Raw genomic sequence first — 18,933 nt, forward strand, 5'->3', positions numbered from 1 at the left:
GGAGGAGGAAGAAGAAGAAGAAGAAGAAGAAGAAGAAGAAGAAGAAGAAGAAGAAGAAGAAGAAGAAGAAGAAGAAGAAGAAGAAGGTGGATACAATTGCATTAGAAATTCAATTAATTTTATATTAAAAGAAAATGAACTAAGCCATAATGGGGAATATATTTATTATTGTTGTTTGTATGGCTGTTTATAGTTTCTAAGCACATGAAGTCATAGTCCTAACACTAAAAGGCTATCTGAAACCCTGGAAATGGTTCTCTTTATTAAGTGAGTTAACAGGATATTCTTTGGGTAATTCACCACAATCAACAGTAACCTTGATTTGCCTTTGTTGCTCCCTCTAACTCTGTGGTTAAAGATAATAGAATAGATGGATATTTAGAATTAGCCTTATTACATTATAGCATACTGAATTTTAGGAACAAAAAAAAGAGAACACATATGCCACCATAAACTGGCTATTCCTTTTTACTGATAGGCTCTTGATTTCCTTTGCATTAATATGGGATACAATACACTTCATTCATAGGGCACTAAACACCTTCTAGTAAACAAGCACAAGACACTAAAGGAACAAGCAGCAGTGCGGGTTCCACTTAGTAGACATAATCATAACTAGGTCAGCATGGTTTACATTGATATATTAAGTCGAAGATGATTAATACCTTCAAATGAAACACAGACTAATCCTTCAGAAGAAACTTGCTTTTTAGTATTTCAGAGAGGCAAAACCTTTGCCTTACAGGAGGAACAGCATCTGTCCAGCACTTTATAAATGATTTCTTATTCCAATACTGTAACTAAGACTCAGTGTTTCCATTTTACTAATGAGAGAAGTCTCAGCTTGTGTATCAAAGTTACACAGTTCATTAGGGGCAGTTACAGAAGACACATATATCAACCTGCTTTTCCAGAGCTAGTATTTTTCCTCTAGAATTAAAAACTCTTAAGAATAATAAGGCCAAGTGATGTTAATAAAACACATATAAAAAAGTACTTTGACTGATTAAAATACTTTTAGAATTCACTCAGAAGAAGGAAGCAGTGAGACCAATTCATTTCAGAGATGGGGCTACAATAATGTAAATTAACTATGATATGTATATTTTTGCCCATATTGAGATGTTTCTAATGAAGAGAGCTATGCATCATAGTGAAAGTTTCCTTCCCTCACATGGGCTGGTAACAGTAATAATCTTCTAAGTTTCCCTGGTTTTCTACTTATAAAAAAAGAATTTAAGAAAATTCTCAGTTCTTACCTATCCTACAAATTATAATGAAGGCTAAAGTCCCAAAGCCTATACATATATTGAGAGCAATGAATTTGAGTTGAATGATGTTGCTAGTATTTATAACTTGATATTTTACAAAAGTAAAGTGGCTTTCTAGAGTGTAAACAATATGGCTATCAAATACCATGGTACCTATAGCAGAATATAAATTTTATAGGTATTATTCATACCTGCACCTCCGCCTACACTCAGAATCTTAATTTCTGCTTTTGCTTCTCCAATCCTGAAAAGCAAGCAGACACACAAAATTATACAATTTAATAACATGAAAGGTGCTTTGCCTGCCAATTCTTCCTATCAAGTCTATTGATAAGCAAAAGAGAATCGATGAATGGACAAGAGGCCAACATGAAAGTGAGATCATGTCTGTGGCTCTTCTTTATTTATTTCTGTTTCTCTTATTAGAGTGCCTGAAAACACAGGCGAAGGGACCCTGGGCAGCTTGAAAGTGGGGACCATGGCTCTGGCAGGCCTTGTCCTTCTCCCCCATTCCCTCTGTCTTATTAAAAAGCATCAGATTACATCCCTAAAGCTAACCACCAAGGTCTATTCCCTTATTTGGCTACTTCCTCCTCCTGGGGTTGACCACCAAGGCCCAGCTAAGGGAGAATTGAAGTCCAGCAATCAAAAGCTCCCTTTGGTTCACCTAATTAACATGGCCAATCAAAATGTACTCCCACATCCTAGCCCATTCTAACACAGGCCTCCCCTTTTCCTCTTAAAAATTGCACCTGTAAAGTCATTTACTGCTATTTTTCTGCCTGAGTCAGAAAGCAATCACTTTCCTTCCCAGCTTAATAGAGGAGTTCACTGTGAAAACAGGTGTTGGGGAGTGGTTTGTGCCGAATTCTGGTTTGGGAGGGAACATCCAAAATGCAGGGGTCTCCCTCAAAAGGATCCATTCCTTTCTTGAATCTCGAAACATAGGATCTGGAGACGTGCTATAAACATCTAGCATGTAAAAACATCTAGCATGTAAAAACATCTAGCATGTAAAAACATCTAGCATGTAAAAACATCTAGCATGTAAAAACATCTAGCATGTAAAAACATCATCTAGCATGTAAAAACATCTAGCATGTAAAAACATCTAGCATGTAAAAACATCTAGCATGTAAAAACANATCTAGCATGTAAAAACATCTAGCATGTAAAAACATCTAGCATGTAAAAACATCTAGCATGTAAAAACATCTAGCATGTAAAAAACATCTAGCATGTAAAAAACATCTAGCATGTAAAAACATCTAGCATGTAAAAACATCTAGCATGTAAAAAGTGGCATTTCTTTGGAGACTAGAAAATAAGAATGCATGGCTCTGTCAATCTCTGTTGACATTTCACACTGATACTATAAAACCTGGACATGGATAAAGACTTGGTGCTACCTTTATAATGTCTTTTCCTCTTCCTCCTTTTTGTCTTCCTTTCAATAAGCAAATATATATTATATGTTTATTGTATGCCTCTCTTAGGAATTATATTTCAAAAAGGAAATAATAAGATAGTGCTTTCAACTTAAAATCAGAGTGCATAGCCGAACTCTCGTAAATCTTTTACAAATTCTACAGCCAAAATTCCATCTAGACTGGGTATATTCAGAAGATGGGAAAAGGGTCATCATTGCCTTACACCCCCTCCCCCCTTCCTTCAGTCTAAACTGTAAGGTTTCTTTAAAAAATCAAGGATCTGGCTAAGCTAAGGGATGGATGTGTACTATCCAAACTGAAAGTATTGAGAAAGTAACCCATAACCTATTAAAAGGACGACATAAACCCCATTTGTCTCCATTTAAGAACCACACCTGATTTCAAAAAGAAGGCTGTAAGGCACCAGCTCCAGGAACAGACCACAAAATCCAGAAACAAGGTCATAAAACCCTCTCCCAAAGAAAAGTCTGGGGATCACCACAGAAAATGAGGAATATCTTATCTCAAGATGAGTCTCCTGTGCTGAGCAGCCCTATCTCATCCTATGGTTGAATGCTCATAACATAGGAATGCAGACCACTGACCAACTGTGACACCCTAGTACCCACCAGTGAAATTTTTGATTGCCTAATCCTTCTAGAGGGTTCCTCTGGCTCCCTACAAGAAGCCCTGCACACCTTTGTCTGAGGTCACCATTTTGATGCATGGCTGACCCCCACATGATGGATGTTTCTGCAGAGTAAACACTCTTTGTCTTTGCCTACTAAGTCTGGCGGGGGGAGGGGGGGCGGGGGGGGTCCCCTTGGTGATTTTTAAAAATGAAGACAAAGGTCCAAAGGAGTAAATTATAGTTTCAGATAAAATTGTCTACTTGGTATCAGTTTTAATATTTTAATGGTTTTAGCTTGAAGACGTCATACATGTACATAATAGGTTTGGAACAAATTCACCCACTATTCCTTCCCCTCCAAGTCTTCCTCTCTCTCCCCACAACTACAATTCCCTCCTAACTTCTTGAGCTTTTGTTGTAAAGCCTAAGTCCACTTATACTTAGTGGCACCTATGAGTGCATGGTGGGGGTGGGGGTGTGTGTGGAACCAATGATTTAATTTGCATAACCTTTATCCTATTATGTGTCAATTAATGAACCGTGTTAAGATACAAAATACAAGGCTAGGGAAATGGCTCAGTCAGTCGTAAAGTGCTTGACAAAAGGAGGAGGAGAAAACATAGACATAAAATTCTGTATTTGTCCAACAAGTCTGCTCTGGTTGGACAGATGAGCTACCACAGGGGACTAACTCTACAGAGAAATTCAGACAGCATAAAATAAAACAACAGGGTTTTTTGTTGCTTGTAAATTAGCTCCACAGTTAGTCACTTCTTACTAGTTTTATATAGTTACTTCTCTCAACAATTTATCCCCAGATAGGTGACTTGACTCTCTTCTTTTACCTCAATAATGCTTATCAGCTTTGAGACAAATTGAACACATTAATCAAAAATTAATCATAGGGGCAGTGGTGGCGCACGCCTTTAATCCCAGCACTTGGGAGGCAGAGGCAGGTGGATTTCTGAGTTCGAGGCCAGCCTGGTATACAAAATGAGTTCCAGGACAGCCAGGGCGAAAAAAAAAAAAAAAAAAAAAAAGAATTAGAGTATTTAAGGGGCTGGTGAGATGGCTCAGTGGGTAAGAGCACCCGACTGCTCTTCCGAAGGTCCAGAGTTCAAATCCCAGCAACCACATGGTGGCTCACAACCATCCGTAACGAGATCTGGCGCCCTCTTCTGGAGTGTCTGAAGACAGCTACAGTGTACTTACATATAATAAATAAATAAATCTTAAAAAAAAAAAAAGAAAAAAAATTAATCATAAATAAAGGAGTCTGTGAGGATAGAAATCAGTTTCACTGATAATGGTAAATTAATCTTTTTTTTCCAGAATCATATTGATAATACTACGTTGAAAGGAAAAAATAGTTTTGGGGAGAGTGACAGTAACAGATAAAGAAGGTGCATAGAATTAGTGCTTCTCAAATCACATTCTGCAATTACCTTTATCTGATCCTAAGGAAAGAATACCAGAATCTATTTGGGACTGTTTAAATATATATATATATAATTTGAAAGGAGCTTAGAAAAAAATCCAGGCTTAATGATTTGAATCATTTTTCCAAATAAGGTTGGGCTTGTGCCTTTAAAGCCGACAAATAGTTAACACAGCCTGTGCTGCCAGCTATGCCACACAAATCAGTCTCCATGGTGTTTATAGCACAAACAGAGCTGCATAAGCAATGTCAGCCAGTTTAGGCAAGACTAGGCGGCGGCAGCAGCACCAGCAGCAGCAGGCAGCTGTGGTTGTCTATGACTCTAATCCCAGGGCCTCCTCCACCTCTGCCTACCCCCTGGGCTAGGTTGCCCGTTAGTCCATTGAAAGAAATGACATTTTTTGTTACCTTGCTATTATGCCCGGAAGCTTCTTATCCATGAATTCCTGCATGCACTGGTGTTCCGTGGAATTATTTAGAAACCTCCGAAAAGATTCAACGTATCTGCCGTGGTCAGAAAATAAGCTCCTCATACAAGATGCCATATTGGGTTCTCTAATAAAAACAAGGAGGGAGCTACGTTTAACTTCCTCTGCTCCGAGTTCCTTCTTTTCCCTCTTTCTCTCCCCTCCCCCACCAGTTTCCTTAACCCCGCCGTCTCCCAAACCGCTCCAAATAAGCAAAACATTAATACATGAATACGAGATAAACGACAGCACTTAAATCTGCTTTGTATTTGACCGGCGCTGAAAACTTCCAAACAGAGCCTCCTGCTCCCACCACTGTTTGTACAGAACTTTCCATACTTTACACCTTGCACAGCTATAAAAGCATTCCAATCGCTTCCCGGTTGTTGGTTTTGGGTTTTTTTTAGTTTGTTTTTTGTTCTCCCAGCAGGGGTCACAAGTAGTAAGTTCCAAGTAAGAAAGTAAGTTCCAAGTAAGAAAGGATTTTTTGTTTTGCTTTGCTTTAAAGCCAAAGGTTAGTTTTTAGACTGACCAGGGTTATTACAAGGTTATGCCTATAACTTTCAGAAACCTGCAGCAGCTAAAATCTATTACCCTGCCAGCAGCTGGCTATGTGTGTTTGTTGCAAAGAGTTCTCTGCCTGTGTGTATTTTAGTTTTTGATTCTTAAGCTCAACTGCTGATTTCTTCAAATATTGATTGATTTGTTTGAACAAATGAGGAAAAAAAAATAAGTTAAGGAGGAGCCCAGGAGCTGTAAGAGAAATTTAAAGTAACATGAGATCTTCGTAGTCTCATAAAGGGATTAACACAGGCACTTCTCATTTCTGAGCCTCCTAAAACTGAAAGTCCCCTTCACCCATTCACAGTTATTTACCACTCACCTAAAGTCCCAATTGTATCTCTCCATGGTTGTTAGCTGATAAAGACAGGAGCAGAAGCCAGAAGAGTACTTGCTCTCCTGAAAAATTGCACATAACCTTCTGTTTCCTTAAATGGTTATAAAAGTGTGCTTATGCCTTTACACTAACATTGGTTACTTCCACTACTGAGGTGTTCTGTAGTGTCACGGCTCTGAGCCTTTCATTATCAGGTAGATCTAAGTGTTACTAACAGCAGACATGTTTCTGTTGAGGACTTGCATGCCAGAAATAGTGTAACACTTTCAAAATGTAGTCGAGAATACTTTTGTCTGTGCCTCTGTGAGCTTCCTCCCAGTACTGCTGGGAAGGCCGAGATTCTAAGAGGTTGAGTACTTTGCTCAAAGCATGGCAGTGAGATGTGGAAAAGCTGGCAACATTTTAAGGATGTTTTAAGCCCTAGCATCTGTGCTTTCATAAAAACCTTTACATTGAATTTAAATCCACTTCCTTGTACCTCCTAGATAGTACTCCCATTCCAATTTGTCTAAACTAAACAAGCTGTATCCAAATAATCTTGAAAGGAAAAGACACAAATGCTAAATTAATCACACACACACACACACACACACACACACACACACACACATACACACACACGAGAAGAAATTCTTTAACACCCAAAACTTATGGAGAATTTCCAAACATTACCTTTCAAGGATGCTTTGAACATTGTTAAGACTCTTAATCCAAATTATTATTTTGATTCCAATTTCTTTGTCTAAACTTAAACTCCCAGTAACAATGCAGGGACTTGCTTGTTTATGGTATTTTCAATACACAGAAAAGATCATGCTTGTCTATGACTGTTGGTATCAGGACATCTGAAACTCCGGATATCACATAGGTGTGACCCACACACCCGTTGCCAAGGCAACATCCACCTTATTCCCAGAATCTACTTGGCTCATCTCCCACCTTTACCTGTTACTATGTCACCACCCATATACAAAGGAAGCCCCTCTGATCTCTCTCTTCCCCCCCCCCCTTCTCTTCCCGCTGCCACCATGCCCTTTTCTCTCTCAATAAACCCATGTGGAACTGTTTGGCCTGCTGTGATCTTTCTGCACTCACGTGATGATCACAATGACTGTGCTCATTTGTTTCATTTGTTGCATGAAAATTGTAAATGTTAACTGTTTTCATTTCATTTCATTGTACATGAGAATACACAGTATATGAGAATAAATGTTCATTCTGTTAGCTATTTGTACTTCCTGCTTTGTGTAGCTTCCATTCATTCCCATGCTTCACATTCCAACTGGATCCTGATACTTTTCATTTTGTGTATGTGCTCTTTATAAATTAAATATGTTAATCTTTATATTTTAACAAGCATTTTTCTCAATGTAACATTTACCTTTAAAAAATAAAACACAGTCTTTGAAAAACTCAAAATCAAGACTCAGTAAAGACAATATTACTTATCCATAAAGTATTATGTTCTTATATAATTAACTCCTGGATTTTTTTTTGTTGTTGTTGTTTTTGTTGGAGAGACTCTAGTTTATCCTTTAAAAATGGCACTTGCTAATAAGCATAGAATGCCAAAGGCTGTCTATTCATGGATGCTACCACCCACCGGGACTAGAACATTGTTTCACTAGACATTCTGCTTACTCCAAGGTTTTCCAGATTTCATTAAACTCTCTACAGAATATTGAATATGTAGTAAAATATTTTATAGTGCAGGATTCCTATCTGTGTATTTATATGTTAGCATTTCAAATTTTTATGTAGCATTTTCACATGCTTTCTTGAAATACATACTTTACATCTGTGGCATTTCAATGATTAGCTTTTTACCCAAAATTCTTTTTCAAAAAGGTGAATCTTTTTGCTTTTAATTTGACTTGAATTTTACTAAGTTTGGGGTTCAGCAATCACAACTGCCATTTAATATTTCACAGAAAATATTTTTCCAAATTGGTAAATGGTATGTAATTTTCTTGGGGAAAATCTCTGGTTGGAATGGCTGAATGTAGAGACTCCTCCCTTCCCTTGGGAATATTAGATAGAACATCTATCACTGCAGGAAATTCTCAACAATAATAAAAATATTTTGCCTTTAAAACTCTTTTTAGTACATGAGGATGTACTGAACTTTAAACTTTTCAGACAAGATTAAAATTAACTTCAGATTCTTAATTATTGCCTAAGGAAACTGCAGTTCCCATCCCATTACCCACCATTTATTAAACTCTGATCACACTAAAATACCTTATATACATTATCTCATTTAATATCCTAACCAGGGTATGGAGTTATTGATATTATTAGATAGGAACCACATCCTCTAAATTATAAAAGATCACATGACAATTAAAAGAATAAATTGTTTGATACATTATTTTTCTTAGATTATGCTATACGACTTGCTGTTCTGCACCATTTCAATATGAAGATTACTTTATATTATTTTTTCCCAAAGACAATTAAAGCATTAAGAAATGGAATAGTCCTATATCCCATACCATATCTTACATGCAGGACAGACTGTTGGTCAAAGGTTTTGTGGCAAGCTTGCTGTCAATGTTACTCTTTTGGTAGCTGAAAGAATATTTCCTACAGCAAAGATACTAGAACTTACCTTAAGCTTCACCTCTCCACAATCAAACAGGCAAAGGAAAATAAACAAAACCATCCAAGAAAACTGGAAGTAGAAACAATAAAGAAATCACAAAGGGAGACAACTATGGAAGTAGAAAACCTAGGAAAGAAGTCAGGAGCCATAGATGCAAGCATAACAAACAGAATACAAGAGATAGAAGAGAGAATCTCAGGTGCAGAAGATACAATGGAAAACATTGACACAACGATCAAAGAAATTGTGAAATGCAGAGTTCCTAACCCAAAACATCCAGAAAATCCAGAGAGGACGAAACCTACAGATAATAGGTATAGATGAGAATGAACATTTTCATCTTAATGGGCCAGTAAATATCTTCAACAAAATTATAGAAGAAAACATCCCTAACATAAAGAAAGAAATGCCCATGAACATACAAGCAGCCTGCAGAACTCAAAATAGTTTCAACTAGAAAAGAAGTTCTTCCTGTTACATAATAATCAAAACACCAAATGCAAAAACCAAAGAAAATATTGAAGGCAGTAAGGGAAAAAGGCCAAGTAACATATAAAGGCAGACCTGTCAGAATTACACCAGTCTTTTCTCCAGAGACTATAAAAGCCAGAAGATCCTGGGCAGATGTCTAACAGACCCTAAGAGAGAACACAAATGCCAGCCCAGGCTACTATACCCAGCAAAACTCTCAATTACCAAAGATGGAGAAAACAAGGTATTCCATGACAAAACCAAATTTACACAATATCTTTCCACAAATCCAGCCCTTCAAAGGATAATAAAGGTAAAACTCCAACACAAGTAGGGAAACTACACCCTAGAAAAAGCAAAAAAGTAATCTTTCAACAAACCTAAAAGAAGATAATCACATGGACAGAATTCCAACTCTAACAACAAAAAATAAAAAAAGCAAAAATTACTATTCCTTAATGTCTCTTAATCTCAATAGACTCAATTCCCCAATAAAAATACATACACTAACAGACTGGTTATGTAAAAAGGACCAAACATTTTGCTACATACAGGAAATCCACCTCAGTGACAAAGACAGACACTACCTCAGAGTAAAAAGCTGGAAAACAACTTTCCAAGCAAATGGCTCCAGAAAACAAGCAGGAATGGCCATTCTAATATCGAATAAAATTGACTTCCAACCTAAAGTTATCAAAAAAGACAAGGAAGGGCACTTTATACTCATCAAAGGTAAAATATACCAAGATGAACTCTCAATTCTGAACATCTATTCTCTAAATGCAAGGGCATCCACATTCATAAAAGAAACCTTAGTAAAGCTCAAAGCACACATTGAACTGCACTCAATAATAGTGGGAGACTTCAACACCCTACTCTCACCAATGGACAGATCCTGGAAACAGAAACTAACAGAAACACAGTGCAACTAATAGAAGTTATGAAACAAATGGATTTAGCAAATATCTATAGGACATTTTATCCTAAAACAAAAGAATATACCTTCTTCTCAGCACCTTATGGTACCTCCTCCAAAACTGACCACAAAATCAGTCACAAAACGGGACTCAACAGATAAAAAAATATTGAAATTATCCCATGAATCCTATCAGATCACCACAGACTAAGGCTGATCTTAGATAACAACATAAATAATAGAAAGCATCCATACACATGGCAGCTGAACAATACTCAATGATAACTGATCAAGGAAGAAATAAAGAAAGAAATGAAAGACTCTTTAGAGTTTAATGAAATTGAAGCCACAACATAACCAAACTTATGGGATACAATGAAAGCAGTCCTAAGAGGAAAACTCATAGCTCTGCGTGCCTCCAAAAAGAAACTGGAGAAAGTGTACACTAGCATCTGAACAGCACACCTGAAAGCTCTAGAACAAAAAGAGGCAAATTCACTCAAGAGGAGTAGATGGCAAGAAATAATCAACTTCACGGCTGAATTCAACCAAATGGAAACAAAAAGAACTATACAAAGAATCAACCAAACCAAGAACTGGGGCACAGAGACAGTATCCTAATTAACAAAATCAGAAATGAAAAGGGAGACATAACAACAGAAACTGAGAAAATCCAAAAATCATCAGATCCTAATACAAAAGCCTATATACAACAAAACTGGAAAACCTAGATGAAATGTACAATTTTCTAGACCAGGTACCAAAGTTAAATCAGGATCAGATTAATGATCTCTAAAGAGTTCCCTATCCCCTAAAGAAATAGAAACAGTCATTAATAGTCTCCCAACCAAAAAATGCCCAGGCCCAGGTGGGTTTAGTGCAGAATTCAAAGGACCTAATACTAATACTCCTCAAACTATTCTACAAAATAAAAACAGAAGGTACTCTACCCAATTCACTCTATGAAGCCACAACTACTCTGATACCTAAACCATACAAAGACCCAACAAAGAAAGAGAACTTCAGACCAATATCTCTTATGAATATTGATGCAAAATACTCATTAAAATTCTTGCAAACCAAATCCAAGAACACATTAAAACAATCATCCGGGCTGGTGAGATGGCTCAGTGGGTAAGAGCACCCGACTGCTCTTCCAAAGGTCCAAAGTTCAAATCCCAGCAACCACATGGTGGCTCACAACCACCTGTAATGAGATCTGATGACCTCTTCTGGTGCGTCTGAAGACAGCTACAGTGTAGTTACATATAATAAATAAATAAATAAATAAATAAATCTTAAAAAAAAATCATCCATCATGACAAAGTAGGCTTCATCCCAGGGATGCAGGGATGGTTCAATATAAGGAAGTACATCAACATAATATAAACAAACTCAAAGAAAAAAACATATGATCATCTTATTAGATGCTGATCATTTGACAAAATCCAACACCCCTTCATAATAAAAGTCTTGGAAAGATCAGGAATTCAAGGCCTGTACCTAAACATAGTAAAAGCAATATACAGCAAACTAATGGAGAGAAACTTGAAACAATCCCACTAAAATCCCGGACTAGACAAGAATGCCCACTCTCTCCCTACTTAATCAATATAGTACTTAAAGTCCTAGCCAGAGCAATTAGACAACAAAAGGAGAACAAAGGGAAACAAATTGAAAAGGAAGAAGTCAAAATATCACTATTTGAAGATGATATGATAATATACTTAAGTGGGCCCAAAAATTGCACCAGAGAACTCCTAAACCTGATAAAGACCGTCAGTGAAGTAGGTGGACATAAAATTAACTCAAACAAGTCAGTGGCCTTTCTGCAGGCAGTCTTCTGTAGCATATAATTTTTAAAATCCATGCTTTTTCTGTCTAGACTTTGGGACCAGTAGCCACCCTTGTCTCATTCCATTCCCATGATTGCTCTCCAGGTTGGTCAGTCTCTCCTTGCTGCTGGCCTGCTAACCTGACCAAACCTGTATTTTTGGTTTTTGGTTTTTGATTTTGGTTTTGGGTTTTGGGTTTTGGGTTTTGGGTTTTTGGGTTTCCCTGAAAAAAAAAGGATAAACAAGCTGAGAAAGAAATTAGGGAAACAACACCCTTCAAAATAGTCACAAATAATATAAAATACCTTGGTGTGATTCTAACTAACGAGGTGAAAGATCTGTATGATAAGAACTTCAAGTCTCTGAAGAAAGAAATCGAAGATCTCAGAAGATAGAAAGATCTCCCATGCTCATGGATTGGCAGAATTAATATAGTAAAAATAGCCATCTTTCCAAAAGCAATCTATGGATTCAATGCAATCTCCATCAAAATTTCAACTCAATTCTTCATAGATTTAGAAAGAGCAATTTCCAAATTCATCTGGAATAACAAAAAACCCACGATAGCGAAAACTATTCTCAACTGCATTGTATTGGCACTGTGACAGGCAGGTAGATCAATGGAATAGAATGGAATACCCAGAAATGAACCCACACACCTATGATCACTTGATCTTTGACAGAAGAGCTAAAACCATCCAGTGGAAAAAAGCATTTTCAACAAATGGTGCTGACTCAATTTGCAGTCAGCACGTAGAAGAATGTGAATAAATTCATTATTTTTCAATTTTTTATTAGATATTTTCTTCATTTACATTTCAAATGCTATCCTGAAAGTCCCCTATACCCTCCCCCCTCCCTGCTCCCCTACCCTCCCACTCCCACTTCTTGGAAGAATAGATCCATTCTTATCTCTTTCTACAAAACTCAACTCCAAGTGGATCAAGGATCTCCACATAAAACCAGAGACACTGTAACTTATAGAAGAGAAAGTGGGGAAGAGCATCGAACATGTGGGCACAGGGGGAAAATTCCTGAACAGAACAACAATGATTTGTACTGTAAGATCAAGAATTAACAAATGGGACCTCATAAAATTGCAAAGCTTCTGTAAGGCAAAGGACATTGTCAATAGGCCAAAATGGCAACCAACAGATTGGGAAAAGATCTTTACCAACCCTAAATCCAATAGAGGGCTAATATCCAATATATACAAAGAACTCAAGAAGTTAGACTCCAGCAAACCAAATAACCCTATTAAAAATGGAGTACAGAGATAAACAAAGAATTCTCAACTGAGGAATACCGAATGGTTGAGAAGCACCTGAAAAAATGTTCAACATCCTTAATCATCAGGGAAATGCAAAACAAAACAATCCTGAGATTCCAAACCTTGTATTCTTTGTTTTGTTTTGTTTTTATGTTTTTTTTTTTTTTTTTTTTTTTTTTGAGACAGGGTTTCTCTGTGTAACCCTGGCTGTCCTGGAACTCACTTTGTAGACCAGGCTGGCCTCAAACTCAGAAATCTGCCTGTCTCTGCCTCCCAAGTGCTGGGATTAAAGGCATGTGCCACCACCACCCAGCTTATTTGTTTGTTTGTTTTGTTTTGTGTTTATGTTTCCAAACCTTGTATTCTTAAAAGAGTTGCATAGGCACAATACTATCTGCTAGTTACAAAATTAATTTTAAAATTTGCATCAATATACAAAGATTCATACCAATGAAAACCTTAAACCTATACAAATATGTAAATTTTTGTATCAATGTGAGAAAATATAACTTCAATTCTGCATCAAAATGTAAAGATCACTACCAGCATAAAATTATGGCTATAAAATGTCTTTGTTTAAAAATAGATTTAATAATCCATCCCTATTGTCTAATTTCTTATAATACTACTATATCATTATTTTTTCCTTTCAACCCCTTCCCTTTATCTAAAAAAATGAAAGAAGGATAGACAAGAGGAAAGAAAAGATGGAAATCCCTGAGTTTATACTCTCTGTTTAGTTTCCTCCCTGTCCAAAACTCTAATTATTTGTAAATTATCCCTTTAAATGATAAAATATCTATAATTTATAAAATGACCAAAAGAATCTACTCCAACTTAAGGAACTGGGACAAAGATCTTCTTATGATGGCTTCCTGCTGAATTAGGGCAAAGTATTTTGGTTTGAGTGCCACACACACACTCCAGTGAAGTCTGCTTGACAGGCTAAGAAGCCTGGGAGCACTCACGAGGCATAGAGTTTCAAAAGGAACTCACCTCCTGGAGCTTTGGCGTTCTCATTAACCCGTATACTCACACCCTATCCCTGTGTTAGTCTAGTGTATGGATCCATGTGCTCTCTTTTAGTATTATTTTATTATAAGTGTCTTTTAAGAGTGAATTCTGACATAGCTAAGCCTTTGCCAGTGTTCCAAGTTCCTAGAAAGACCTTAAAACCGACAAACTTGGAATTCAGTAGTTCAGTAAGGAAGTTACCTATTCAGTAACTAATTAAGCAGTACAAAAGACAGAGCCAGCAGCTCAGGGCTGGTCTTCAGAGTGTTTACCAGGGACAGCAGCCAGCCTCACCAAAGCAAAGGAATACACAATTAGCCACTAATTGGTGGGTTTACCATGAAAGAGCTAGGGAATCCCACTGAGATAGAAATCTTCAGTTCAGGCTACATTGTATATTAGAAGCAACTTGGTTAATTCTCCTGACAAATGGAGATTCTCCACAGATACTTAAAAGTTACACTCATACAAGAAATTATCAGGGCCCAGGAAATAGGGGGGTTGTGGTATTGCATTATTCATGAGAAGGTCTGCTAGAGCAGAACCCCTGGTAGTGGGCTTAACAATAGACTAGCTTTACACCTGGCTCCCTTCTTAGTGGCAGCAGCCTGGTCCCCACCTTCTTTTGATGCATACATTCCTTTTGTACTGTGTCACTGTAACTTGGTGGATTGTATCTTGTTTAGTTTCTTGCTATTCTTCTGTATAAAAAGTTAGATGCTTGACTTGACAAAATACATTCAGATTCTACACAATCTCCTTTGTGCATCTGTCTGTCATTTCCACCTACTCCTTGCTCATCTGCACCCAGAGACCCGTCCATGCAGACAAAGGGACCCAGAGGGTCTGCAGCATTTGAGGACCAATAGGAAATTGAAAAATTCTTATGTCAAAATTAAGCTAACTGGCATTATTTGTTTTCCAGTCTTTATGTAGTGAGAGAGTTCAGGGCTTAACTAAAGTCCTGACTGGAACAGTCTGAAAGTCTGGATGAACTGATGTTAAAGGGATTCAGCAGTCCTTTGTGAAGCTGTTATCAAAACAAATCTTTGGGAACTGCATCAATTGAGGTAGGATCAGGCAGAGAGCTGGAACAGCAAGTCATTTCAGCATCCCTGAGATTGAATCTTGTTAGAGCTGCCCTCTAGTTGTTTTATTCTGTAACATATAAACCTTATAATCAATATTTAGCCCTATAAAGATATTTGCATGGAATATGCATTTTTGTTCCTTGTTTGAACAGATAAAAGACAACTGCCTTTTTTATAAGCTAGTTTGATCAATAACCAAATTGCATATAGATCTTCATTCATGCCCTATGAAAGGATGGCATGATGAAATTTGAGGACTTTGTAGGCAACAACATCTATTGGCTATGTAAAGCTGAAGTTCTGGCTAGAGATATTTTTATGTCCCCTCCAGTTTCAGGGCTGCTCCCATGTAGAAGGATCAGCAAATCACGTTACTTTTTGGTCTTCTTGATTTTTTTCTGTCCTGTCTGCAGCCAAGATCTTCAGGCAGTCTTCTGTAGCACGGAATTTTTAAAAAATCAATGCTTGATCTGTCTAGACTTTGGGACCAGTTGCCACCCTTGATTCACTCCATTGCCACGCGTGCTCTCCAGGTTAGTTGGTCTCTGCTTGCTGCTGGCCCTGGTTCCCTCAGCTGGCTTGCTAAACTGACCAGACCTGGTTTGTTTTGGTTTTTTGTTTTTTAATTTTGTTTTTCCTGTAAATGCCTGGAGCTACAGCTCAGGTTCCACAGGCTATCCAACCCCATGACTGGTCTGCAGAATGCCAACAACTGCTACAGTCTTGCTCAGCTCCCTATAGCCCCATGAAAGGAAAACACTAGACACCTTTATATATATATATATATATATATATATATATATATATATATATATATACAACCCCAACACACAATTCAGTTAATATATTTACAAGCTGCATGCCTAGATTGGGCAGATCTACCACTACACTACTCTATTGTCCAGCTATGAGATCCCTGGCTACTTGAGGTTCCTCCAGGCCATGTGGGTCTGCTCCATCTTCCACCTCCCCTTCTTCATCGTTTTCTCTTATTCTTCTGTTTTGTCTTCTTCTTCCTTCCTTCCTTCTTTTCTCCTTCACTACAATTTCCAGTCCTGCCTTTCCCTTCCACTGTCCAATCACAGGCTCTAGTCTTTATTTGACCAGTTAAAATGGGAAGAAGGGTTCACATGGAATCCTCTGAGTATATGCTCCTCATTGGGAACAGGATTAGCATCAAAATACAAACAGCACCTGCATTGTCTGAGTCAGGGCATGGAAGAATATATAATTTAAGAGACCGATATGCATTGACTTAAGCTGAAAAGGCAATCCACAACAGTCTCCCTGTATCAAATCTGATCCTTATTATTTTGGAAGGAGTACAGGGCCTTTTTTCTTTCCTGTTAAAACAAATACAGAGCTTCTCTCCCAAAATAGAGAATGGGTATCGGCCCAGCTCCTGTGCTGTTTGAGGCTTATTGTAAATATATGGCTATATGTGTCTTTTATCCAGGAGCTAAATGGTCAAAGCTGGGGTAGAAACCTTGAGTCAAGATCAAATATTACTACAGCACAGTGATCATTGAGTAGAGAGTTTGTAGGTTTTCTGTTGTTTGTTGTTGTTGAAGTCCAGGTTTTACCCATCTTAATTTAACTCTGTTAAGTGGTACATATCAAAAAAAAAAATTATACACTTTAGACTTTTTAGAGCTTCCACTGAGAAGCCAGATGTAATCAAATAGGTCTGCTGTTATCTTTTTCTTGGCTTTCCCCCATGCAGCTTTTAATATTTCTTCTTTGTTCTGTATGTTTATAGTTTTGGTTACTATGTGGCAACAGGACTTTCTTTTCTACTCCAGTGTATTTGGAGTACTGAATGCTTCTTAATAGACATCTTCTTTAGGTTAGGAAAATCTTTTATGATTTTGTTGAAAGCATTTTCTGGGCCTTTGAGCTGGGAATCTTTTTCTTCCTCTCTTTTTATTCTTCTTAACTTTGGTCATTGCATAGTGTCCCAGATTTTCTGGATGCACTGAGTCATCTTTTTTTTTTTAGATTTAAATTATTTTTGGCAGAAATATCAATTTTTTCTATTCTATCTTCAATGCCTAATATTCTCTCTTCCATTTTTTGTATTCTGTTGGTGACGCTTGCCTCTAATTCCTTTTTTGCTTTCCACAATTCCCTCAGTCTGAGTTTTCTTTATTTTTTCTATTTCCATTTTTAGGTTTGAAAAGTTTTATTTGTTTCCTTCAACTGTTTGGTTGGTGTTTTTTGTTTGTTTGTTTGTTTGCTTGTTTGTTTCAGGAGCTTGTTCATTCCCTCCAATTGTTTGTGTTTTCCTGAACTTCTTTAGGGATTCTCTTTAAGTACCTCAATCATCTTATAAGTTGGTTCTAAGATTTTTTTTTTTTTGATTCAGCTATGTTAAAAAATTCAGGACCTGCTGTGGTAGAATAGCTAGGTTCTAGTGGAGACATATTGCTCTGGTTATTATTGTGTTCAGACTCTTATACCTAGGCATCTGAGATTTGGATGATTGTAGTTCTAGGTGCTTACTTCTGGGGTTGTCTTTGTTGGGTGGGTGTTTTATTCCTTGGCCTCTGTTTCCTCTCTCAGTTTTCAGAGTGTGATGGCTGTGTGCTTCCTGTTTTACTGTCCTGCTCAGCTGGTATGTTCAGAGGAATAACTGCTGGTGTCGGACTTTGGGATGTAGTGATAAGTAGAGGGAATGGAGGCTGCAGCTAGTATTCTGTTGCAGGACTAGGGATGAGCCTGAGGGTTTCAGTCTGGAGGAATAGAGAGAGTATAAAAGGATTGCTGGCAGCCTACATGGTTTTTCCATTTTCTCTATCAGTGTAAAAGAATAAGTTATTGATTAATTGATTGATTTACTAATTATTCTTAGTTTTTATTAATTAAAATGTTATTTTGTATGAGTTTAATTTAGACAACATCTGCTTAAGTCTGATGTTTGTGTGAAAATGAAAAGGAGAGGCTCAGATTAAGGGGTTTTTGTACAATCATACTGGTATTATTTTTCCAGTCTCCTATTACTGCTATTGCTCTCATTGAGCTGGTATTTTCCTATGATATTAAGCTTCTGGGAAGTCATTGACTCCAACCTACCCTAATTGACCCAGATAACAAACATTATTGTTTGTCACTAGCATCTATAAATGTTGTTTTTAACTTTTATGGTAGATTTTAGAAAGTTGTCTCTGTATTTGATATTTTTAGCACAAAATACACCTGCATTGTCTGAGTCAGGGCATGGAAGAATATATAATTTAATATACCGATACGCATTGACTTAAGCTGAAAAAGTTGATTACATAGGCTTCCAATGTGTAGGCCAAATACATCCTTTTATTCTCACGTTGCTTTTGGTCATGATGCTTATCACAACAATATAAAGCACACTAAGACAACTTTTCAAACAACAAAAACAGCTGTAAAACCTATGAATCTGCAGAAGGTGAACCAGGCACTATCTTCCAGGTAGAGAATAAGTTGGCCAAGGGCAGAGAGAAGAAGTGTAATGATACAAGATTATGAAAACATTTTTTTAAGTGCTTCTTGGCCATTCAAGTTTCCTCTGTTGAGAATTCTGTTTAGTTCTGAGCCCCATTTTTTCATTGGGTTATTTGATT

The 18,933-nt window shown here is 37.2% G+C and overlaps 1 protein-coding gene across 4 annotated transcripts in view; it reads right to left on the bottom strand.

Annotated features, from left to right (window-relative positions):
- Hnmt (histamine N-methyltransferase) overlaps positions 1–5,892 on the bottom strand; it is a 41,172-nt gene extending 35,280 nt beyond the window's left edge. The window contains exons 1-3 of one of the 4 annotated variants that reach the window (XM_021154245.2): positions 5,832–5,892; positions 5,179–5,325; positions 1,463–1,515 (exon numbers count right to left, since the gene is read on the bottom strand). In XM_021154245.2, the coding sequence (XP_021009904.1) occupies positions 1,463–1,515; positions 5,179–5,315 (190 nt within the window). In that variant the 5' untranslated portion in view covers positions 5,316–5,325; positions 5,832–5,892. The other 3 variants (XM_021154262.2, XM_021154252.2, XM_021154258.2) reach the window with 3 other exon arrangements.
- Between the last annotated feature and the right edge of the window lie 13,041 nt (positions 5,893–18,933).

Source organism: Mus caroli, chromosome 2 (genome assembly GCF_900094665.2).
Source record: "Mus caroli chromosome 2, CAROLI_EIJ_v1.1, whole genome shotgun sequence".
In the NCBI taxonomy this organism is placed as follows: Eukaryota; Metazoa; Chordata; class Mammalia; order Rodentia; family Muridae; genus Mus; species Mus caroli.